Source organism: Xiphophorus couchianus, chromosome 19 (genome assembly GCF_001444195.1).
Source record: "Xiphophorus couchianus chromosome 19, X_couchianus-1.0, whole genome shotgun sequence".
Lineage (NCBI taxonomy): Eukaryota > Metazoa > Chordata > Actinopteri > Cyprinodontiformes > Poeciliidae > Xiphophorus > Xiphophorus couchianus.
This window is the reverse complement of record NC_040246.1, coordinates 7,892,459-7,917,441: the sequence shown is the minus strand read 5'-3', so window position 1 is coordinate 7,917,441 and position 24,983 is coordinate 7,892,459. Positions and strand designations below refer to the sequence as shown.

Genomic DNA, 24,983 nt, shown 5'->3' with positions numbered 1-24,983 from the left:
ATCAAGGCACCAAGATGATAGGCAGTTTCTCAACCAACATAAAAAGAAAACCACAGACAACGTTTTGGTTTTCAACCAAGTCTTTTGCAAAAGGAGAAAACATAGCAAAACAGATACACACAACTATACACACCCACACACCTGAAAACACCCCTGGTTGACATGAAAACTGGTCATTTGAATAGACTTTACTTTCTGTTTTTGCGTATTTTCCCTGTGAGCCTCTCTGGCTAAATAGAAAGAGTAGTTATCTTGCAATTAGAAATGCCAATAGACTATTTAGATATTGTCTAGACATTCTCATTCAGGAATGCTAACTGACTGTAGTGACTGTTTCTGATCCTAAATTATAGAAATCTAAACCAAATCTTGAACTACATCAACATTCATTCATTTCAAGCACACCCTTTTCTGTGAAATATAAAGGAATAATGAACAGACAAATGAATTTCCTGCCCTCGATGATACGACAGAGAAACTTGTTAACTTCACGACGAAGAGCTTTGCATAAGGGGAAAAATTATAAGAATCAAAACCAGTTGTTGGGGTAAAATGAAAACATAACATCAAAAATGCTCCAAATCATATCCAAATGCTGAATGTCAGTATGTCTTCAGAAAAATAAACAGAAAATAAGACAGGTCTAATAACTCTCTTTTAAAGTTTAAGTTATCCCATGAACCGTAGCATTTCGTTAACTTACTTCTTCATGGCTGGTGACCCATGAAGCCTAACCCACGACCTTGCACCAACCAGTTCATATCTCATCTCATGGCTGCTAGGACAACACTCACCCAACCAGTTCATATCTCATCTCATGGCTGCTAGGACAACACTCACCCAACCAGTTCTTATCTCATCTCATGGCTGTTGGTACAGCACTCACCCAACCTGATCTGAAATCCTCTTCAATTCACAGAAACAGGCTCAGGAGACAAATCTGTTTACTTTCATACTGGCTACAGGTTTGTGCAGTTCAACACTTTTGTTTAATGAGGAGTAAAACCAGTATTTGTAAAGATACACAATAATTTATGGATAACTATATTCACATCTGGTGTCTTATAATGCACTGGAAACAAGCTGAAGTTAACTTTAACTGAGAAAAGGCTGCAAATATCTTTGTCATCAGGTGAAGTATCTTGACAAACAGAAAACAACTTTTTTGTTGTGCATTAAAGTAGAACAGGTGTAGTAATATTATTATACTATACGAACAGTATGATGCCAAATTTCTTCTTTAAATAAATAAAGTGAATAAATAATCTTCTGTATAGAAAAAAATCACCCCAAAAACATACGACTTTACAGGTGGCTTTATTTAATTTACTGTTTAATTTTCTGTTTTCTGTTTCAAGGTGTTAATAAATACAATGCAAATATGAAGGAAAATTTACATCAGGTAGCTCCACCCTTGTATTCGTGTAAGGTGCTGTGTGGACAGTGAGGAGGATGTTTCATGGAAATCAAACAGAAATGACATTGTCCTTCCTGTTCCTCCAACATTTGGTGTGTCATCATAAGTCCAGACAACTCTCTGAGAAGCTACCTTGATCTTCCTTGACTTTCCATTAAAGGTAAGAGAAAAATGTCACAGCTTCAAAATCCTACAAAATATATGTATCTTCTTTTCGTGTTTCCTAAAACAAGGCAGAACTGCAGTAGATGCTTATGTTTTTTTCTAAGCTTGAAGCTGTTGCACTGAGTGTCTCCATCATACATAGCTGCAAAGGATGTCAATATTTACGTGTGAACCGACTTACATGTGTTAATCAGTTGTGGATAACTTGCTTTCTATGGTAAATAATTTGACTATGTTGATAATTAAGCACTTTATAGATGCTGAAACATTAGCAAGTATATGGGTTTACTTAATAAAAGTGAAAATAAAAATGCAGTTAGCTGTTTTGGATTAAGTGTCCATCATAAATGAGTAAATTACAAAAGTCATATTTACGAAGTTTAACAAAAACTGAAAGCAGAGCAGATTCTTGTACGGTAAACTCAGTCCAGTCAAACCTGTTGAACAGGGTCTGTTGTTCCTTTGTGATTAAATTAAAGAACATCTTTTGGATCAGTGCCAGAGGAAAAATATGTACAAAACAGAATAAATTATTTATATAATGTCTGGGGTTTAAGTTGATCATTAAAACATGTGGGCTTGGGTTTAAAGCTGTGACATTTATAAAAAAAATAAATTAAAAATATCCATATTAAAGCTGTTGCTGTGTCAGGAGGAGGGTCTGATTAGCCCGTCTCAATGTGCTAATGGTGGAGAAACAATTTACCATTTCAGGATTACAGTTTGTCTGCTGCTATCGGTGGCCATGCTAACTAGCCTGAGCATTCATACCAGGTTCTGTGGTGAAGAAACAACTGTAGCGAAGCGAACAGAAAAGGGGAGGGTGTGAGAGCGTGAACAAGAGGGTGTCTGTTTCTGACAAAACAATAGTCAGAACTGCTCTTAAAGTAGTAACAGTTTGCATGCTTTTCTCAGAACTTCCTCCTGGTCTGCATGGACCTAAATTGTGCAATTAAAAGTCTCAAGTGGGATTGTTGCAACGACCGTTGCACGAGGTTTTGGACTTCTTCCTCAGACAGATAACTCCACATGGCTGGTTTGATGTTGTTCTGGTGGCTGAGTCCGTGCTCTGCTGCTTGCCACACAGAAGACTGGAATTATAAGCTCCACTTCAACCAAAATGTTAAAATTTTGTAACGTTTCTCCAGATGAAGTGATCGAATGTCGACAAGACCCTTTGAACAAGGAGTTTCTTGATCCCTCAAGCCCTGACTTCAGCAGGAAGAAGTCATGCATCATGTGTTCTTTCTGCTGCAAACAACACAAAGTCAATGAGGAAGTGTCACTGTTCAAAATGAATCCAAAATATTAGAGTTGGTGTCCTTGGCAGGATGCCCATTCAGGGAACCTGTTTTACAATTGGCCTCAAAGACCAATAAAACAACAATCAGTCACTATAATTACAGTTAGCTGACTAATGTTGAAAGGTATTCATTCATCATGGCTTTTCTTGTTTCTGTGCCCTTCTCAGGACAAAGCAAATCATCTGGAACTTTTCACAAAATCCTCAGACAGATTTTATTCAGTATTTTTATCCTTGGATGTTTGGTGACTGCCTTTCTGATAGATCATAAGCCATCCACCAGCTGGATAAATGATCACAGAGGCCTCCTTTCCAGAAATGGATCTGGATGAACTTGGAGTCGCCGTCAAATTCAGGCCGACTAACCGGGATTAATAACTTGTTCAATCTGACTCTCAAATCAGATACTTGTCCTACTATTTTGTCACGAAATATGTGCTTTCAGACCTTGTGCCTGATCCATTGTTTCAACGTTTTGTCCTTCCAGTCTTTATTCTTTTAATTTCTGTCTTCAAATTATTTCTACTTGATGTCCTCAGTTTCTTTTCATCATGTTTACTTTCTCCCTCTTTATTTCTGGGGTTAGTGTTACATGTTTTATGTACTTTGTGTCAGTATTCCATGAAATATTTTTGTGCAAATTAATTTTAATTAATTGAAAACAAATTTTGGCCTCATTTTAAATTCCTTAAAAAAACGGCTATCATTTTTACACTTGCAGTTCATGTGACAGCATTGCATCATTTTATTGTTTATGGTCTTAATTCTTATTTGTCCTTTGTTCTTTTTAATGTTTTGCTTTTGGAAGATTAGACTTCATTAATCTAGTTGAGGGAATAGGTCAGTGAGTTTGATGATAAAACAATTTTTCAACTTAAAAAACATTTATAAAGCATAATAATAATTTAGCTGTGTCAAAACACAAATTGTGAGGCGTAAATTGCCATGATGATCTATGATGATGATCTATTGAAAAGCTAAAAGGCGAATGTGAACAATTTTGAATCAAGGAAAAAAATATAATGATATATAATGAAATATAATGCAGTCCAGCAGCATTCCACCTGTTAGCTCATGACTGCTGCTTCCTCCGACCACACCTGCTATCTCTCAGGTTTGTGCAGTCTAACCGTCCTGGCAAATGAAAAGACATAATTGTGAAGACAAGAAGTCATTAATGCTGAATTGAGCGTGTTGTTTGAGCATGCGCTGGAGACAAACAGAGTTTTACCTTTACTATGTACATCTTTCTTTGTCATTGTAGGTATGGATAACAAGTGAGTTATAGTAGAATAATAGCTGCTTTTAAGTATAATGTAAGACATATTTTTGTATCTAATGATAGTTTTGCTCATGTAGGGTCAAGAAAATAAATATAATAATAAAGCAGTTTCCAATCAGGTAGGCCCACATCTTGATCCGTATTGTCTTGAGCTTGAATTGTGATGAGGATGTTGCCATAAAGATTCAGACAGACACAGCCGCTCTCCAAGCAGTCACCAATAGATGTGTTCCTTCCTTATTCCTTGTCTGCAATTGGAGGTAAAGAAGGAAAGATGAAAATTCACTAGAAGATTCTTTCTATTTTTGGAAAACAGCAAGGAAGAGCATTTGCACCTTTTACAGATGTTGTTAGGCTGGAAATCTCCACCAACAACACAATATAATAATAATAATAATAATAATAATAATAATTTGAGTTCAGATTGAAGACAGCATGAATGCCACATTTAGATGTGAAACATCTCAAGTGTATGTTTTTTAGTGTATCAAATGTTATGGCACATTATTGTGCAAACTGTCCTAAGAATAGGAAAAGTTGTAGCATTATAATCAGTGAGCCATGAAGTCTAAATTAGATTAAAACAATATACAACTAACAAGTAACTAGGAAAAAAAATAAGATACTATAGTACTGTGTTAAACTAGTGCAGTTAAACCAGTTAGGCATTGCGTGTGGATTTTTTATGACTACATAATTAAGCAGCGGTTTCAGATAAATACCAGAAACAAAAAGCAATTACCCTGTTCAGGTGATGCTGGGAAACTAATTTTCATAGGAGGACCCAGGATTAATGGCTCTGGCATGCTATGAATTTGGTAATGAACAAGGTCCAACCATCAGACCCACTTGCCATGACAGGGTCAAGAGGGAGCTAGTGTCTTTCTCCAGTGATCCAAGGACGAGAGGCAGGGTACACACAAGTCCAATTAACCTAACAGTCATGTACTTTTCATGGGTTAACCGACACCTTTGAGTTAATTGGGGGTGAACCTCAAACAGTTTTCTTGCATAACATAAGAAAACTGTGCTACACATAGCTGGCTTGGCTGATATCTTACTGACGTCAGCAAGATATCAGTAAGAAAAACGCTCAAATAATTTTGTGCAAGTATGGACATGATAGGAATGTCAAACCATCACAGAGCTAATCAGGAAGGAGCAGTGTGACCCAGAAATGATCCAGATGAATGAGATGATGTATTTTGGTCAGAAAGATGGGCAGATTGGCAAAAGAACAAAAGCCAAAGATCTTGTGAAGACGCAGGCTGAAGCTGCTAAGACAACGTGTCCTGTACCAACATTGGTTGGAAAGGACATTGGTTCTGGCGCAAATGGGATAAAACAACATTTACCCTAAACATACAACCAAAGGGCTTGAAGAAAACTAAATAAATGTTTTAGAACGGCCATCACAAACCCTTGATCTCAATCCTGAAGAGAATTTGGGGGAAGATCTGAAAATGTGTATGACAGCGAGGTGACCTACCAACCTGGCTCAATTATGCCGTTTCTGTTAGGAGGAATATGCTACAAATCCAGCAAACTATTGTGAGAAGCTAGAGGAAGGAAATCCTAAACATTTGCCCCAAGTCTTACAACTCAAAGACATTGCTAATAAATACAAAGGAAATGTGTGTAAACCTCTGGTTTTGAAGACATTAATAAAAGCTTTGATATATCCCTTCTCTCATTGTTGTGGCATTTAGCAAATAGAAATATGTTATGTCTTTCTGTCTAACTTAAAATAGAAAGACAGAAAGGTCTTATCTAAAAAGTCGTATGTGTCTGTGTTAGGTCTATGTAAACTTTTGGTTTCAACTATTTGTTATTGAGGATGAACAGAAGCTTTTAGCATCTAAAATATGACCTGAAAACTAAGTTTAAGTGTTAATGTCAAAGAAAAAGCCTTGCTATGATTATAAAGATAAGAAATGGCGAACAAGACAGGATTTTTATAAAATCCTAGTCTGGTTAATATAGCAGCAGTAAACTTTGCTAAGGTGCAAATGCAGGCCTGCATGATCAGGGATGTGTATGCAGAACATCTTTACCTACATGTTTTCATGGTGCTGCTTAGCGAATAAGAGTGCTGATGGTGCAGAAACCATCCATCCATCCATCCATCCATTTTCTAACACCTTTGTCCCTAGTGGGGTCGAGAGGTGCTGGTTCCTCTCAAGCTAACGTTCTGGGCAAGAGGCGGAGTCACCCTGGACGGGTCGCCAGTCTGTCGCAGGTGCAGAAACCACTTGTGTAAATCAAAATATCCCACAGGATGTGAGAATCTTTAGAAAGCAATCTTGTGTAAACTTGATACTGAAGAACTGAAGTGATAATATTTAAACAGGCACAGAACAAAAAAATATATATACTTTTGATATTCATGATGTCAACTTTGTAGCGTATAGAAGTCACATAATACGGTACTTTAATGCTGTCCTGAACAATTGTGTGCAGTGAGAGCCATATCATCAGATTGAGAGGAGAAAAATCTGACTGCTTCACACACAGCAAAACTGTAGACTCAAACAGAATGACATTATTGGAAAAAAAAAAAGATGTGACCTTGAGGTTCCTAAACTACACACCCTAATATTCAACTCCACAAACAGACAAGAGGATATTGATCTAAATATTGTATTGTATCTGAGACTGCATGTCAAATGTTGACCTTGAGATATGTTGACTCAAATGCATCATAAGAGGGCAGAAAACTGATACATTTACACTAATGATGAGTGTGTGTAAACATCAAACCAGAACTGTATCTCTGTATACATACAGAGATACATTTTATTTTAAATAAAATGTGCTAAATCTGTTATTTTCTGTTTTCTGTTTCCATGCTCACCTGAAGGTCACATCATTAAGAAGACCTGCAGATTTAAGATCAACGCAGATCATCAAGAACACATTTTCTTGACTGAGTGCTGGCCAACAGATTTGTTGGAATAGCACAGATTCATAGTTTGTTTGGATCTAGACATGGAGCTAACAGGTCTGTATGCAAAGTGATTAAAGAAGCTTTTCTTTTTTGAATTTATGTGAAAATAGGGTACATATTGAATGCAGCTGATTTTTTTAGTTATGTTAAAAATGAATTATTTTGTTTAAGAACCTGCAGTAATCAAGAATAAATTGAGGAATATTGACAATTAATAATTTTCATGTTTTTTCTTGTTTCTATGCCCTTCTTAGGACAGAGCAAACCATCAAAATCTTTTCAGAAAATCCTCAGACTGGTTCTGCTCAGTGTTTTTATTCTTGGATGTATTGTGACTGCCTTGATCATGTACTATAAACCATCCTCCCCTTTGTTAAACCATCTATTACAGTCATCAGATTCCACAAAGAACATCCAGCATGTTTATTCTGAAACCAATTACAAAAACATGACTATAGTTCTTGTTTGGCTGTGGCCCTTTGGTCAAACCTGTGAAATGAACATCTGCAGCTCTGCCTTCAACATCGAGGGCTGCTTCATCACAGCAGACAGAAAGTTCTACAACAAATCGGACGGGGTCGTCATCCATCACAGAGACATTGCTGGGGACCTGTCCAACTTGCCAAAATCACAGAGGCCTCCTTTCCAGAAATGGATCTGGATGAACTTTGAGTCGCCGTCGCATTCAGTCCAGCTTCCTGGGATTAGTAACTTGTTTAATCTGACTCTCAATTACCGTCGAGATTCCGACATCCAAGTGCCTTATGGGTCTTTTGTAGCAGCAGATACTGTGGAGGACTTTGTACCACCAAGCAAAGACAAACTGGTCTGCTGGATCGTCAGCAACTGGAGCCCTAATCACGTGAGGTCAAAATATTACAATGAGTTGAGAAACCATATTAAAATTCAAACGTATGGACGTGCCTTTAAGAACTACATTGCTGACAAAGATTACATCCCTACTATAGCCAGTTGTAAGTTTTATTTGTCCTTTGAGAACTCAATCCACAAGGACTACATCACTGAAAAACTATACATCCCCCTCTCTGTGGGCACAGTGCCAGTGGTTCTTGGCCCAACCAGAGAAACCTATGAGATCTTTGTTCCAAGAGATACTTTTATCCATGTGGATGATTTTAAGTCACCCAAAGAGCTGGCTGACTATCTGCTTCTTCTGGACAAGAACGAAGGACTGTACCAAGGGTACTTTAAATGGAGACGGCACTTTAAAGTAAACAGAGCCCATTTCTGGGCAGAGCACACATGTAAGGCCTGTGATTACCTGAGACAACACAAAGAATACAGGTCATTCAATAACCTTAACAAGTGGTACTGGGGCTGATGGTGCTTAGATGGACTATGCAGAACTCATCACCTCTATAAGGTGGGACTCAGCACACAGAAAAAAAAACAATTACTTGGTGAGACAAACATTAAGTTAAAAATTTAGATGTAATATTTAATTCAGGCCTTTTTGAAATACCATCTCATTTGTGATTGTGAAGATGTCACCTATGCAGAGCACTGAAATCAAATGTGAAGGTAGTTTAACACTGTTGTGAATAATTTTGGAAATCTGTAGATGTCTTTAAACATTCTTTGACGTTTACATTTGCACTGCAGATCTAAAGGATGCTTCTCTTTACATTTTGTGAAGAATGATCAATGATCGTAGTAGTAATTACTTTCAGCGGGCATGTCATTAAGAGCTTGGTTTCTGTAGTCGGTACCCAGAAAAAAATTATGTGAATTGGATTTTATTTAGAAGGTTCCCTTGCAGCCTGAACAACCATAATTTTCAGCATTGTCCAAGTCTTGACATGAATGAAAAAAATATGTTAATAGTATGGAGACTATCTTACCTTCCTCTCTTCTTACCTTATTTTTTCTGCTTAACTTCTTGTCTCATTCTATCCTTCAACACTTCCGTGTTTATGTAAATCTTTTTTTTTTACTTCTTGTATTCTAAGTCCTCCTTTTCTTTCCTTTTTCCCTTCACTCTTCCATCTCTTTTGTACTCTTGTATTTTTTGTACAAATAGGGAATTATTTTGTTAATTTGTAGGTATGGAGATCAAAAACATATTGTACTATGAATGGGGTTAAATCTCTTATGTGTGGTTTCTACTGAAATTTAAAAAAAAAAATCTGCCAGTTTACTGAGACATTTAGTGAGTCAGAACAAGTTTTTTGCCAAATCATTGTATTTTGCCAAATGTGTTCTAACTATAGATGTCTACTAGTATAATTTAGAGAATAAATATATGTGTACGGTAACTGAATAAACCTGAATGGTGTGACCTAATGTTATACTAGAACCAAATATTTACACAAACTGTAAAATAAGACACAGAAAGTGAAACAAACTAGACCTGTCCTATTTTAAACCAGTCAGAAAAACTATTTCTATTTGCTAAATGCCAGAAAATTGAGAAACATGTTGGTTTAGTTTGTTTTATGAAGCAGAAGAATATTTGGTCCATTTATTTCTTAGAATCTTGCCATTTTGTTTCAAGTGGTTTGAGTGCCTTTCAATAAGCTTCTCACAGTAGTTTGCTAGAATTGTGTCCCATTCCTGCTGACAGAGTTGGTGTAAATAATTCCTACTTTCCACTGAGCAGTACAGGTTGGTGCTATTCGGTACGCTATTTTGTCTGTTTCCGATAAAACCAACCCATACTCCACCATTCCTGGGCCCCCATTTGTTGTGGGTCCATAGGATAATGGTACGGTATAGTTTATGTGTGATATCAGGAGTGTGAAGCCACTGGTGTCACACAACACAGTGCAGATTTGTTGTCGCACTAATGTGATACAACGGTATGTGTTTGGGTGTAATCCCACCTGTCCACTGAGAGTCCAGCTGGCAGTGGAAATGTTCTGCTGAATACGTCGGACCATAAGATATCATACCAAACCACACTGACCCTATGCCATATCACTGATAGGCATTTTCTCGACCTACATAAAAAGAGGACTACAGACAACGTTTTTGTTTTCAATCAAGTCTTTTGCAAAAGGAGAAAACATAGCAAAACACTTCTCCAAGGTGTTTACCATGCGTTCTGCCATTCTGCTGCAGAACTTTTCTTTCAGAGAAAGGGAGTGAATGAGAAGTGGGAGAGTGTTCTTAACAAGAAGAGGGGCTACCCTGATAACAAGAAGGGAAACAGAATCCTCATCTGTGTCAGAGGTTACCCTGACCATCTGATAGCTGATCATGGCAGTGTTAAATGTCTTTAGCATCATTCTATGAAGACATGGAATGATGCAGGTTGTGAAAAGACAGAATAGGATCAGTACAGTCAAGATGGATGTTCCAATCTGCCACCAGTGTCCAGAGGTGAGCCAAGGAACAAAGTCAAAAGGGTGTGACCCCTGAGTTGCACTATCCACATAGTCCTTAAGTTCTTCCAATTCATGCAGGGCATCATGAATAGTTCCACCAGTTCCTGTTTTTTTCACAGACGAATGTGCAGCACACTGAACCTATGATCTTGCAGACACCTCCTTGAGAGGCTGTGAGAAAATCTAACACGGTTTTTCAGGACCATGTTTCAAACCACAATCAAACTTCTGTGAAATCAAACTGTCCACTTAGGAAGCAACACTGATTGACAATCAATTTCACCTTCTTTTTTGCAAATGGAATAGACAACAGGTGGAAATTTTTGGCAATTAGCAAGACACACTCAATAAAGGAGTGGTTCTGCTATTGGGACCACAGACCACTTCTCAGTACCTATGCTGTCTGGCTGATGTTTTGGTCAGTTTTGAATGTTGGTGGTGCTTTCACACTCGTGGTAGCATGAGACGGACTCCACAACCCACACAAGTGGCTCAGGTAGTGCAGCTCATCCAGGATGGCACATCAATGCGAGCTGTGGCAAGAAGGTTTGCTGTGTCTGTCAGCGTAGTGTCCAGAGGCTGGAGGCGCTACCAGGAGACAGGCCAGTACACCAGGAGACGTGGAGGAGGCCGTAGGAGGGCAACAACCCAGCAGCAGGACCGCTACCTCCGCCTTTGTGCGAGAAGGAACTGGAGGAGCACTGCCAGAGCCCTGCAAAATGACCTCCAGCAGGCCACAAATGTGCATGTGTCTGCACAAACGGTTAGAAACCGACTCCATGAGGATGGTATGAGGGCCCGACGTCCACAGATGGGGGTTGTGCTCACAGCCCAACACCGTGCAGGACGCTTGGCATTTGCCAGAGAACACCAGGATTGGCAAATTCGCCACTGGCGCCTTGTGCTCTTCACAGATGAAAGCAGGTTCACACTGAGCACATGTGACAGACGTGACAGAGTCTGGAGACGCCGTGGAGAGCGGTCTGCTGCCTGCAACATCCTTCAGCATGACCGGTTTGGCAGTGGGTCAGTAATGGTGTGGGGTGGCATTTCTTTGGAGGACCGCACAGCTCTCCATGTGCTCACCAGAGGTAGCCTGACTGCCATTAGGTACCGAGATGAGATCCTCAGACCCCTTGTGAGACCATATGCTGGTGCGGTTGGCCCTGGGTTCCTCCTAATGCAGGACAATGCTAGACCTCATGTGGCTGGAGTGTGTCAGCAGTTCCTGCAAGATGAAGGCATTGAAGCTATGGACTGGCCAGCCCGTTCCCCAGACCTGAATCCGATTGAGCACATCTGGGACATCATGTCTCGCTCCATCCACCAACGTCACGTTGCACCACAGACTGTCCAGGAGTTGGCGGATGCTTTAGTCCAGGTCTGGGAGGAGATCCCTCAGGAGACCATCCGCCACCTCACCAGGAGCATGCCCAGGCGTTGTAGGGAGGTCATACAGGCACGTGGAGGCCACACACAATACTGAGCCTCATTTTGACTTGTTTTAAGGACATTACATTAAAGTTGGATCAGTGTGTAGTGTTATTTCACTTTAATTTTGTGTGTGGCTCCAAATCCAGGCCTCCATTGGTTAATAAATTTGATTTCCATTGATGATTTTTGTGTGATTTTGTTGTCAGCACATTCAACTTTGTACAGAACAAAGTATTCAATGAGAATATTTCTTTCATTCAGATCTAGGATGTGTTATTTGAGTGTTCCCTTTATTTTTTTGAGCAGTGTATATATAAAAAAAATTCCCTTCTCACCCACCGCGGGTGGTTCTTATCCTCTGAGCTCGGGTCCTCTACCAGAGGCCTGGGAGCTTGAGGGTTCTGCGCAGTATCTTGGCTATGCCAAGGACTGCACATTTCTGGACTGAGATGTCTGATGTTGTTCCTGGGATCTGTTGTAGCCATTGGTCCAGTTTGGGGGTGACTGCCCCGAGGGCCCCGATGACCACAGGCACCACTGTGGTCTTCACCTTCCAGGCCCTCTCCAGTTCCTCCCTGAGGCCCTGGTATTTCTCTAGTTTCTCGTGCTCCTTTTTCCTGATGTTGCAGTCGCTTGGTATTGCTACATCTACCACAACGGCTATCCTCTGTTGTTTATCCACTACGACAATGTCTGGTTGGTTCGCCATTACCATTTTGTCTGTCTGGATCTGGAAGTCCCACAGGATCTTAGCTCTGGCATTCTCCGCCACCTTTGGGGGTGTTTCCCACTTTGATCTCGGGGTTTCCAGTCCATATTCTGCACAGATGTTTTTGTACACTATGCCTGCAACTTGGTTATGTCGTTCCATGTACGCTTTCCCTGCCAGTATCTTGCACCCTGCTGTTATATGCTGGACTGTCTCAGGGGCCTCCTTGCACAACCTGCACCTTGGGTCTTGTCTGGTGTGGTATATCTGGGCCTCTATTGCTCTGGTGTTTAGGGCCTGTTCCTGGGTGGCCAAGATGAGGGCCTCTGTGCTGTCCTTGAGTCCAGCTTTTTCCAGCCATTGGTAGGATTTACTGATATCAGCCACTTGGGTTATTTGCTGGTGGTACATCCCATGTAGGGGCTTGTCCTCCCATGATGGTATCTCTGGCACCTCAACCTCCGTTCCCTGTTGTCTGAGACATTCACTGAGCACATTGTCTGTTGAGGCTTTGTCCCTGATGTATTTATGGATCTTAGTTGTTTCGTCCTGGACTGTGGTTCTCACACTCACTAGTCCTCTGCCTCCTTCCTTGCATCTCGTGTACAGTCTCAGGGTGCTGGATTTGGGATGGAACCCTCCATGCATTGTTAGTAGTTTTCTAGTCTTAATATCCGTGGCTTTTATCTCCTCCTTTGGCCAGCTAATTATTCCAGCAGGGTATCTGATTACTGGCAGGGCATAGCTGTTTATCGCACGGATAAACGGATAAACGGATAAAAAAAATATATATATATATACATACACAGTATATATATTTTAGGTTATAAATATAACTGCTAGGCCAAGGAAGTAATTCCTCAGCAAGTGAGGAATTACAAAAACTCTTATTTCCCATTATTATAGTACTCTGTGATTTAGCTTAATGTAGGTATTTTGTGCTTTTTCTTCAAAGAAAATGCTCTAAGTGAGTGCTTAAGAACAGGCTTGTAGGTCAAACTAAGTTTGACCGTTTTTTTGTTGTTTTTTTTTTACTTTGGATTGTAATTCCAATGACAGAAAGTTTTACTCCCAGAGAATTAAGCACTATGCACACACACATAAATTTCTTGCCAGTTCCAAGGGGGGGAGACTCAAACCTGCTCCTCTCTTATATATTTACTTTCTTTCTTTAGGTGAGAAAAAAAAGAGTAAAAACACCACTATCTTCCGGTAGTTACTTTCTTTCTATTAAAGGTGAAAAAAAGGGTAAAAACACCTACTATCTGCCTTTAGATCATTACTTTCTTTCTATTAAAGGTGAGAAAAAAAGTAAAAATACCCACAATCTACCTTTTAGATAGTTTCTTTCTGTAGGTGAGGAAAAAAGAGAAAAATACCTACTATCTGCCTTTAGATAGTTACTTTCTTTCTATTAAAGGTGAAAAAAAGAGTAAAAATACCTATTTGTTTCCTATAATTTTAGGGACTTTAACCCAATTAATAGCGCTTTTTAAACTCACGTTTCTGTCGGTTTGTCTTCTCCGGTCGGATCTCGTCAGTCCGCCGTTGGAAGACAAAGTCGGACATAGGGCGCTGGCCCAATGAAGAAGTTACTTTCCGGGAGTTTGTTTCCAAGTCCTGTTGACTCTGGCTGTGCACAATTTTCAGCGCGTCGTTCTTCGTCAGTCAGCGAACAGGTATGTTGAGATCCGGGCCACGGCACCAAGATGATAGGCATTTTCTCAACCTACATAAAAGGAGAACCACAGACAACGTTTTGGTTTTCAATCAAGACAAGGAGAAAACATAGCAAAACACATCTCCAAGATGTTTACCATGTGTTCTGCCATTTTGCTGCCGAACCTTTCTTTTTATTAGCAGAGAAAGGGAGTGAATGTGAAGTGGGAAAGTGATCTTAACAAGAAGGTTGGCTACCCTCATAACAAGGAAGGGAAACAGAAACTAAATTCTACACACAGACAATTAGAAGCAACTAAGGAGTATCTCAGGAAGGTCCCCTAAAGAAGCACCTGTGAAAACATGGAAAGGTTAGTTATGTCTTACACACAGTTTAACAAGTTCCTCTTCTCTGGGGTGAGAACACTAAACCTTAAAATATAAAACAACTAGTAATATAAAACTGCTAATGTAAGAAAGATGACAAAACATAATAATTCTAACAATCACTTAGTGAAAATGGGGCATAGATGAGGTTTGTAGGCTTGTAGCTTGCGCACACTACCCATGTTTCCATTCAGTTGTAGTGTGAATGTTGAGCTAACTATTAAAATGACGCAAAAGAAATGCAAAATGGGGATTTCCATCTCCTTGTTTGGAGCATATCTTAGGCTTATGCAAAGTGTAATTTTGCCATAAGTAGAGCTTGCAAACTGGCATGGACCACACTTCTCAAAAAAATGGAAAGCTTTCCAGGACTTAGTTGCTATCGGGCAAGTTGTAATTGTTCCGTCATGCCAGCATGACACTGAAACTGCTGTTACCAAGAAAGAACATCAGCAGTTATTCTCTGAGGAAGCTGAGGAGTTTAGGTTTGAACACGGATATCTCAAGACTTTCACAGTAGCTGTATGGTGGAGACTGTTATGTCTCACTGTGTAGTACGGAGGCTGCACAATTCCAAAGAAGAAGGCTGTGCAGTGCTTGGTTAATTTGGCACAGAGGACCAACTTGCCATCCATAGCAGATATCTACACCACCAGATGCAGGGACAGAGTCTCCTCCATCCTGAATGACAACACCTACAGCATCCACGAAATGTTCCTTCCACTGTCCTCTGGAAGGATCCCTGCAAGAACATCAGGACTGCTAGACAGATTTACCCATATAAAGGAAAAAGTGCGGAATTATTTCTAAATGAATTAAGTTTCAGAATGAGCCAGTTTACTGCAGTACAGTGGAGAAAGAACTGACAATCTGTAGTCTCTTCTGTCTGCGTTTTAAAGTTGCTTTGCTGAGGTCAGATGAAATGCTGCTGGAACTCGTTATATGTCTGCAATGGCTGAAAGAAGAAGCACAATACAGGCAGACAGATACACACAACTATACACACCCACACATCTGAAAACACACCTGGTTGACATGAAAACCGGTCATTTGAATAGACTTTACTTTCTGTTTTTGTGTATTTTCCCTGTGAGCCTCTCTGGCTAAATAGAAAGAGTAGTTATCTTGCAATTAGAAATGCCAATAGACTATTTAGATATTGTCTAGACATTCTCATTCAGGAATGCTAACTGACTGTAGTGACTGTTTCTGAACCTAAATTATAGAAATCTAAACCAAATCTTGAACTACATCAACATTCATTCATTTCAAGCACACCCTTTTCTGTGAAATATAAAGGAATAATGAACAGACAAATGAATTTCCTGCCCTCGATGATACGACAGAGAAACTTGTTAACTTCACGACGAAGAGCTTTGCATAAGGGGAAAAATTGTAAGAATCAAAACCAGTTGTTGGGGTAAAATGAAAACATAACATCAAAAATGCTCCAAATCATATCCAAATGCTAAATGTCAGTATGTCTTCAGAAAAATAAACAGAAAATAAGACAGGTCTAATAACTCTCTTTATAAGTTTAAGTTATCCCATGAACCGTAGCATTTCGTTAACTTACTTCTTCATGGCTGGTGACCCATGAAGCCTAACCCACGACCTTGCACCAACCAGTTCATATCTCATCTCATGGCTGCTAGGACAACACTCACCCAACCAGTTCATATCTCATCTCATGGCTGCTAGGACAACACTCACCCAACCAGTTCTTATCTCATCTCATGGCTGTTGGTACAGCACTCACCCAACCTGATCTGAAATCCTCTTCAATTCACAGAAACAGGCTCAGGAGACAAATCTGTTTACTTTCATACTGGCTACAGGTTTGTGCAGTTCAACACTTTTGTTTAATGAGGAGTAAAACCAGTATTTGTAAAGATACACAATAATTTATGGATAACTATATTCACATCTGGTGTCTTATAATGCACTGGAAACAAGCTGAAGTTAACTTTAACTGAGAAAAGGCTGCAAATATCTTTGTCATCAGGTGAAGTATCTTGACAAACAGAAAACAACTTTTTTGTTGTGCATTAAAGTAGAACAGGTGTAGTAATATTATTATACTATACGAACAGTATGATGCCAAATTTCTTCTTTAAATAAATAAAGTGAATAAATAATCTTCTGTATAGAAAAAAATCACCCCAAAAACATACGACTTTACAGGTGGCTTTATTTAATTTACTGTTTAATTTTCTGTTTTCTGTTTCAAGGTGTTAATAAATACAATGCAAATATGAAGGAAAATTTACATCAGGTAGCTCCACCCTTGTATTCGTGTAAGGTGCTGTGTGGACAGTGAGGAGGATGTTTCATGGAAATCAAACAGAAATGACATTGTCCTTCCTGTTCCTCCAACATTTGGTGTGTCATCATAAGTCCAGACAACTCTCTGAGAAGCTACCTTGATCTTCCTTGACTTTCCATTAAAGGTAAGAGAAAAATGTCACAGCTTCAAAATCCTACAAAATATATGTATCTTCTTTTCGTGTTTCCTAAAACAAGGCAGAACTGCAGTAGATGCTTATGTTTTTTTCTAAGCTTGAAGCTGTTGCACTGAGTGTCTCCATCATACATAGCTGCAAAGGATGTCAATATTTACGTGTGAACCGACTTACATGTGTTAATCAGTTGTGGATAACTTGCTTTCTATGGTAAATAATTTGACTATGTTGATAATTAAGCACTTTATAGATGCTGAAACATTAGCAAGTATATGGGTTTACTTAATAAAAGTGAAAATAAAAATGCAGTTAGCTGTTTTGGATTTAGTGTCCATCATAGATGAGTAAATTACAAAAGTCATATTTACGAAGTTTAACAAAAACTGAAAGCAGAGCAGATTCTTGTACGGTAAACTCAGTCCAGTCAAACCTGTTGAACAGGGTCTGTTGTTCCTTTGTGATTAAATTAAAGAACATCTTTTGGATCAGTGCCAGAGGAAAAATATGTACGAAACAGAATAAATTATTTATATAATGTCTGGGGTTTAAGTTGATCATTAAAACATGTGGGCTTGGGTTTAAAGCTGTGACATTTATAAAAAAAATAAATTAAAAATATCCATATTAAAGCTGTTGCTGTGTCAGGAGGAGGGTCTGATTAGCCCGTCTCAATGTGCTAATGGTGGAGAAACAATTTACCATTTCAGGATTACAGTTTGTCTGCTGCTATCGGTGGCCATGCTAACTAGCCTGAGCATTCATACCAGGTTCTGTGGTGAAGAAACAACTGTAGCGAAGCGAACAGAAAAGGGGAGGGTGTGAGAGCGTGAACAAGAGGGTGTCTGTTTCTGACAAAACAATAGTCAGAACTGCTCTTAAAGTAGTAACAGTTTGCATGCTTTTCTCAGAACTTCCTCCTGGTCTGCATGGACCTAAATTGTGCAATTAAAAGTCTCAAGTGGGATTGTTGCAACGACCGTTGCACGAGGTTTTGGACTTCTTCCTCAGACAGATAACTCCACATGGCTGGTTTGATGTTGTTCTGGTGGCTGAGTCCGTGCTCTGCTGCTTGCCACACAGAAGACTGGAATTATAAGCTCCACTTCAACCAAAATGTTAAAATTTTGTAACGTTTCTCCAGATGAAGTGATCGAATGTCGACAAGACCCTTTGAACAAGGAGTTTCTTGATCCCTCAAGCCCTGACTTCAGCAGGAAGAAGTCATGCATCATGTGTTCTTTCTGCTGCAAACAACACAAAGTCAATGAGGAAGTGTCACTGTTCAAAATGAATCCAAAATATTAGAGTTGGTGTCCTTGGCAGGATGCCCATTCAGGGAACCTGTTTTACAATTGGCCTCAAAGACCAATAAAACAACAATCAGTCACTATAATTACAGTTAGCTGACTAATGTTGAAATGTATTTATTCATCATGGCTTTTCTTGTTTCTGTGCCCTTCTCAGGACAAAGCAAATCATCTGGAACTTTTCACAAAATCCTCAGACAGATTTTATTCAGTATTTTTATCCTTGGATGTTTGGTGACTGCCTTTCTGATAGATCATAAGCCATCCACCAGCTGGATAAATGATCACAGAGGCCTCCTTTCCAGAAATGGATCTGGATGAACTTGGAGTCGCCGTCAAATTCAGGCCGACTAACCGGGATTAATAACTTGTTCAATCTGACTCTCAAATCAGATACTTGTCCTACTATTTTGTCACGAAATATGTGCTTTCAGACCTTGTGCCTGATCCATTGTTTCAACGTTTTGTCCTTCCAGTCTTTATTCTTTTAATTTCTGTCTTCAAATTATTTCTACTTGATGTCCTCAGTTTCTTTTCATCATGTTTACTTTCTCCCTCTTTATTTCTGGGGTTAGTGTTACATGTTTTATGTACTTTGTGTCAGTATTCCATGAAATATTTTTGTGCAAATTAATTTTAATTAATTGAAAACAAATTTTGGCCTCATTTTAAATTCCTTTAAAAAACAGCTATCATTTTTACACTTGCAGTTCATGTGACAGCATTGCATCATTTTATTGTTTATGGTCTTTATTCTTATTTGTCCTTTGTTCTTTTTAATGTTTTGCTTTTGGAAGATTCGACTTCATTAATTTAGTTGAGGGAATAGGTCAGTGAGTTTGATGATAAAACTATTTTTCAGCTTAAAAAACATTTTTAAAGCATAATAATAATTTAGCTGTGTCAAAACACAAATTGTGAGGCGTAAATTGCCAGAGGATGTTTTGTCGTGTCCTGGCTGCAAAATGGAAACTGACCAAGTTTAGTATTTACAAGTAAACGTAACTTTCATCTTATTGTTCCTTAATACAGTTTGTTTTTATGTTACTGCACTTAAAATAATGATCTATTGAAAAGCAAAAACGTTAATGTGAACAATTGTAATCTTTTCAGGTCTTTTCCATTGCTAACATTTTGGTACCTGAACGGTAACTGTATCAGTGGCGCGTTGTCATAATTTTTTGGAAATCAGTCGTTTAAATTTTTTTACATTTTCAGTTTCTCTGTTCATGAATGGTGCTAAACATAAAAGCATCCCCAACCTGCCTTGTAGCACTACTTAAAAATTTGAGCAATTGTAGACAGTTTTCTGCCTAAATTGATGAACCGTATGATCATTGGTTCTTCTGTGTAATATCTTAAACAAAAAGAATAAAAAAAATCTTCAAAACACCAAATTTCCAATAGATATCATTCTTGTTACACCTCTTCCCCACCCTTCTTCATCCTAGTAGTGAGTGAATGTGTAAGATTTGAGTTATTGGGCAACCAACATTGTGCTCTATTCAATAGAGCAAAACAAGGGGTGATAATGAGCTTTCTGACAGGTGGCTGTTTTATCAGTGTTAGATGATCTAAAACAAATCCAGTTCAAGTTTCAGCTGCAGTCCAGCAGCATTCCACCTGTTAGCTCATGACTGCTGCTTCCTCCGACCACACCTGCTATCTCTCAGGTTTGTGCAGTCTAACCGTCCTGGCAAATGAAAAGACATAATTGTGAAGACAAGAAGTCATTAATGTTGAATTGAGCGTGTTGTTTGAGCATGCGCTGGAGACAAACAGAGTTTTACCTTTACTATGTACATCTTTCTTTGTCATTGTAGGTACGGATAACAAGTGAGTTATAGTAGAATAATAGCTGCTTTTAAGTATAATGTAAGACATATTTTTGTATCTAATGATAGTTTTGCTCATGTAGGGTCAAGGAAATAAATATAATAATAAAGCAGTTTCCAATCAGGTAGGCCCACATCTTGATCCGTATTGTCTTGAGCTTGAATTGTGATGAGGATGTTGCCATAAAGATTCAGACAGACACAGCCGCTCTCCAAGCAGTCACCAATAGATTTGTTCCTTCCTTCTTTCCTGTCTGCAATTGGAGGTAAAGAAGGAAAGATGAAAATTCACTAGAAGATTCTTTCTATTTTTTGTAAAACAGCAAGGAAGTGCATTTGCACCTTTTACAGATGTTGTTAGGCTGGAAATCTCCACCAACAACACAATATAATAATAATAATAATAATAATAATAATAATAATAATAATAATAATAATAATAATAATTTGAGTTCAGATTGAAGACAGCATGAATGCCACATTTAGATGTGAAACATCTCAAGTGTATGTTTTTTAGTGTATCAAATGTTATGGCACATTATTGTGCAAACTGTCCTAAGAATAGGAAAAGTTGTAGCATTATAATCAGTGAGCCATGAAGTCTAAATTAGATTAAAACAATATACAACTAACAAGTAACTAGGAAAAAAAATAAGATACTATAGTACTGTGTTAAACTAGTGCAGTTAAACCAGTTAGGCATTGCGTGTGGATTTTTTATGACTACATAATTAAGCAGCGGTTTCAGATAAATACCTGAAATAAAAATCAATTACCCTGTTCAGGTGATGCTGGGAAACTGATTTTCATAGTTTAACCCAGGATTAATGGCTCTGGCATGCTATGAATTTGGTAATGAACAAGGTCCAACCATCAGACCCACTTGCCATGACAGGGTCAAGAGGGAGCTAGTGTCTTTCTCCAGTGGTCCAAGGACGAGAGGCAGGGTACACACAAGTCCAATTAACCTAACAGTCATGTACTTTTCATGGGTTAACCGACACCTTTGAGTTAATTGGAGGTGAACCTCAAACAGTTTTCTTGCATAACATAAGAAAACTGTGCTACACATAGCTGGCTTGGCTGATATCTTACTGACGTCAGCAAGATATCAGTAAGAGAAACGCTCAAATAATTTTGTGCAAGTATGGACATGATAGGAATGTCAAACCATCACAGAGCTAATCAGGAAGGAGCAGTGTGACCCAGAAATGATCCAGATGAATGAGATGATGTATTTGGTCGGAAAGATGGGCAGATTGGCAAAAGAACAAAAGCCAAAGATCTTGTGAAGATGCAGGCTGAAGCTGCTAAGACAACGTGTCCTGTACCAACATTGGTTGGAAAGGACATTGGTTCTGGCGCAAATGGGATAAAACAACATTTACCCTAAACATACAACCAAAGGGCTTGAAGAAAACTAAATAAATATTTTAGAACGGCCATCACAAATAAATAAAAAATAAATCAAATGTGCTAAATCTGTTATTTTCTGTTTTCTGTTTCCATGCTCACATGAAGGTCACATCATTAAGAAGACCTGCAGATTTAAGATCAACGCAGATCATCAAGGACACATTTTCTTGACTTTAAAACCAACGGAGCGTCTCTGAGTGCTGGCCAACAGATTTGTTGGAATAGCACAGATTCATAGTTTGTTTGGATCTAGACATGGAGCTAACAGGTCTGTATGCAAAGTGATTAAAGAAGCTTTTCTTTTTTGAATTTATGTGAAAATAGGGTACATATTGAATGCAGCTGATTTTTTTAGTTATGTTAAAAATGAATTATTTTGTTTAAGAACCTGCAGTAATCAAGAATAAATTGAGGAATATTGACAATTAATAATTTTCATGTTTTTTCTTGTTTCTGTGCCCTTCTTAGGACAGAGCAAACCATCAAAATCTTTTCACAAAATCCTCAGACTGGTTCTGCTCAGTGTTTTTATTCTTGGATGTATTGTGACTGCCTTTTTCATGTACTATAAACCATCCTCCCCTTTGTTAAACCATCTATTACAGTCATCAGATTGCACAAAGAACATCCCTCATGTTTATTCTGAAACCAATTACAAAAACATGACTATAGTTCTTCTTTGGATGTGGCCCTTTGGTCAAACCTATGAAATGAACGTCTGCAGCTCTGCCTTCAACATCGAGGGCTGCTTCATCACAGTAGACAGAAAGTTCTACAACAAATCGGACGGGGTCGTCATCCATCACAGAGACATTGCTGGGGACTTGTCCAACTTGCCGAAATCACAGAGGCCTTGGTTCCAGAAATGGATCTGGATGAACTGGGAGTCGCCGAGGCATACAGCCCGACTTCCTGGGCTTAATAACTTGTTTAATCTGACTCTCAGTTACCGTCGAGATTCCGACATAAAAATGCCTTATGGGTTTCTTGTAACAGCAAATACTGTGGAGGACTTTGTACCACCAAGCAAAGACAAACTGGTCTGCTGGATCGTCAGCAACTGGAGCCCTAATCACGTGAGGGCAAAATATTACAATGAGTTTAAAAACCATATTAACATACAAACGTTTGGACGTGCCTTTAACAAACACATCGCTGACAAAGATTACAACCCTATTGTGTCCAGTTGTAAGTTTTATTTGGCCTTTGAGAACTCAGTCCACGAGGACTACATCACTGAAAAACTATACAACCCCCTCTCTCTGGGCACAGTGCCAGTGGTTCTCGGCCCAACCAGAGAAAACTATGAGATCTTTGTTCCAAGAGATGCTTTTATCCATGTGGATGATTTTAAGACACCCAAAGAGCTGGCTGACTATCTGCTTCTTCTGGACAAGAACGAAGAACTGTACCTTGGGTACTTTAAATGGAGACGGCACTTTAAAGTAAATATAGTCAAGTTCTGGGCAGAGCTCACATGTAAGGCCTGTGATTACCTGAGACATAAGAACGAATACAAAGCATTTAATAACCTTAATAAATGGTTCTGGGGCTGATGGACTATGCAGCACTCATCACCTCTTTATAAAGTGGTACTCAGCACTCAGAGAAAAGTCAAACTGATAATTTAATGGAACATTTGCATAAAGAATGCAAGTAAGCAAAAGTGAAAAGGAATGTAAAGTTAAAGGTGAAGGTAATTTTTTATTTTTGGGAACAATGTTTGTACTTTCTTTAGATTATATTTTTACATGTTTTTAAGTCAGATTTGCATCTCTAATGCAGGAGATATGTCTCTGTTCAGTGTGTGAAGAAATATTGAAGCCACTTTCATAATTGTGCACATTTTGTGATAAGGAGAGCTGGATTGTTAACTGATCAATCAATCAATGATAAGTGAATGGGATTTTGTTTACATAGTCCTTAGATAGTCTCATTATTTGCTCAAATTTGTTTCCTCATATGTGAACGACATTGCTTTTTGTAACCACAAGGCAAAAACCAGCAATTCTAAGATATCTGATACCTTTAAGGTAATAAAAAAACTTTCACTAGTCTAGAATTGATCAATAGTAAATCCCTAAATATAGATTAATATATAGATTAATCCATTGTCCAGCAGTACATGAAAAGTTGAAAAGCCTCTCAAAATCCTTCTTTATACTTAAAATATTGTTTAGTAAAGGGTGTTCTTTCAGCATTTTAATTTACATTTGAATTAAAAGTTAACATCATAACTGACAGAGAAAGCAGATCAGGTAAAACATGCACCAAAGTGTTTCTAACATCTCTGTGATGCGAGAAATATTTACCTGAATTGAAACTGAAGATCCCAGCAGTGGGCAGAACTTAACACAATATCATTGTTTGGTTAGAAGATGCACTTCTTTTCTACAAGGGTCCGGTCCTTATCCTGTGTGATGAAGATGCGACTGGATTTTTCAAGAAATAAATTGTGATGTATATATTTTTAATATTCAAATGTTATTATAAGAGTGTGGAAAGCAAATGGAGCTGGGATGTAACTTTGTTGGTGATTCTTTATACAATTAAGAGGTTTTAGGTAAAAACTGAGATACACTTTAGTGGAAAAACAAACCACAGGCATTGCTAGTAGCGCCAGAGCATGAGGTATGTTTTGTATAAAATACAGATGGCAGTCTGCTTTCATTACCTTATTGAGGAACTTGTGCCAAAATGAGCTACAGATTTTGGCCGGTCCAACATAAACTTTTGTTTACAGTTCTTCCTGTATAAAAACAAAGTGTCGTCAGTGTGTTTGGAAATTCAGGGAAAATATACTGTATTTTTTCTACCTTTTGTGGGTTTTGTATATTGTTAGATGTGCTCTAACCGTGTATGTGTATGTGAATGGGAAAATGAAGTGAATAAAGGTATGGGTAAATGAGCAAACTTGAGTCTGGTCCTTTTAAAGCAAACATTAACATGTAAAACTGAGTTGAAACCAGATTTTTACATACACAGGACAATTCAGTTCAATTGAGTTTATTTATGTAGTACCGAATCGCAGCAAATGTCAACAACCTTCACCGAACAGATTTTGTTTGTATACAGAAACAAAAAGCCAGCTGTATCGAGTGATATTGTAATAATCAGAGTTGTTTGTCAAGGACAGAAATACAGAGCTGAAGAAGTGAGAAGGATAGTGAAATGGTAAATGGTAAATTACTTGACAATAGATAAGAGGCTGACTGGGAACCAGGTGCAGTGGTGAGAAGAGGCAGAACAGGCAGACTGAGAGAAGAAGACTAAACGATCTCCCACGCTTCATCTGAAGCGTTGACATCGGCTC

At 38.6% G+C, this 24,983-nt stretch overlaps 2 protein-coding genes across 4 annotated transcripts; both read left to right on the top strand.

The window, feature by feature from the left end:
* The first annotated feature begins 113 nt into the window (after positions 1-113).
* LOC114134012 (alpha-(1,3)-fucosyltransferase 9-like) lies at positions 114-24,588 on the top strand. 3 transcript variants are annotated; one of them, XM_028000198.1, is made up of 4 exons: positions 114-1,577; positions 6,321-6,406; positions 21,776-21,938; positions 22,139-24,588. In XM_028000198.1, exons 3-4 carry the CDS (start codon positions 21,926-21,928, stop codon positions 23,224-23,226), a joined length of 1,101 nt encoding a protein of 366 aa, XP_027855999.1. In that variant the 5' UTR covers positions 114-1,577; positions 6,321-6,406; positions 21,776-21,925; the 3' UTR covers positions 23,227-24,588. The 3 variants fall into 3 exon arrangements, with proteins under 3 accessions (XP_027855999.1, XP_027855998.1, XP_027855997.1); XM_028000197.1 differs by lacking the exon at positions 114-1,577 and having other exon boundaries at positions 5,044-6,406; XM_028000196.1 differs by lacking the exons at positions 114-1,577; positions 6,321-6,406 and adding an exon at positions 16,443-17,100.
* LOC114134013 (alpha-(1,3)-fucosyltransferase 9-like) lies at positions 7,100-9,418 on the top strand. Its single transcript, XM_028000199.1, has 2 exons — positions 7,100-7,168; positions 7,369-9,418. The coding sequence occupies exons 1-2, from the start codon at positions 7,156-7,158 to the stop codon at positions 8,454-8,456; spliced, it is 1,101 nt and encodes a 366-aa protein (XP_027856000.1). The 5' UTR covers positions 7,100-7,155; the 3' UTR covers positions 8,457-9,418.
* Positions 24,589-24,983: the final 395 nt, after the last annotated feature.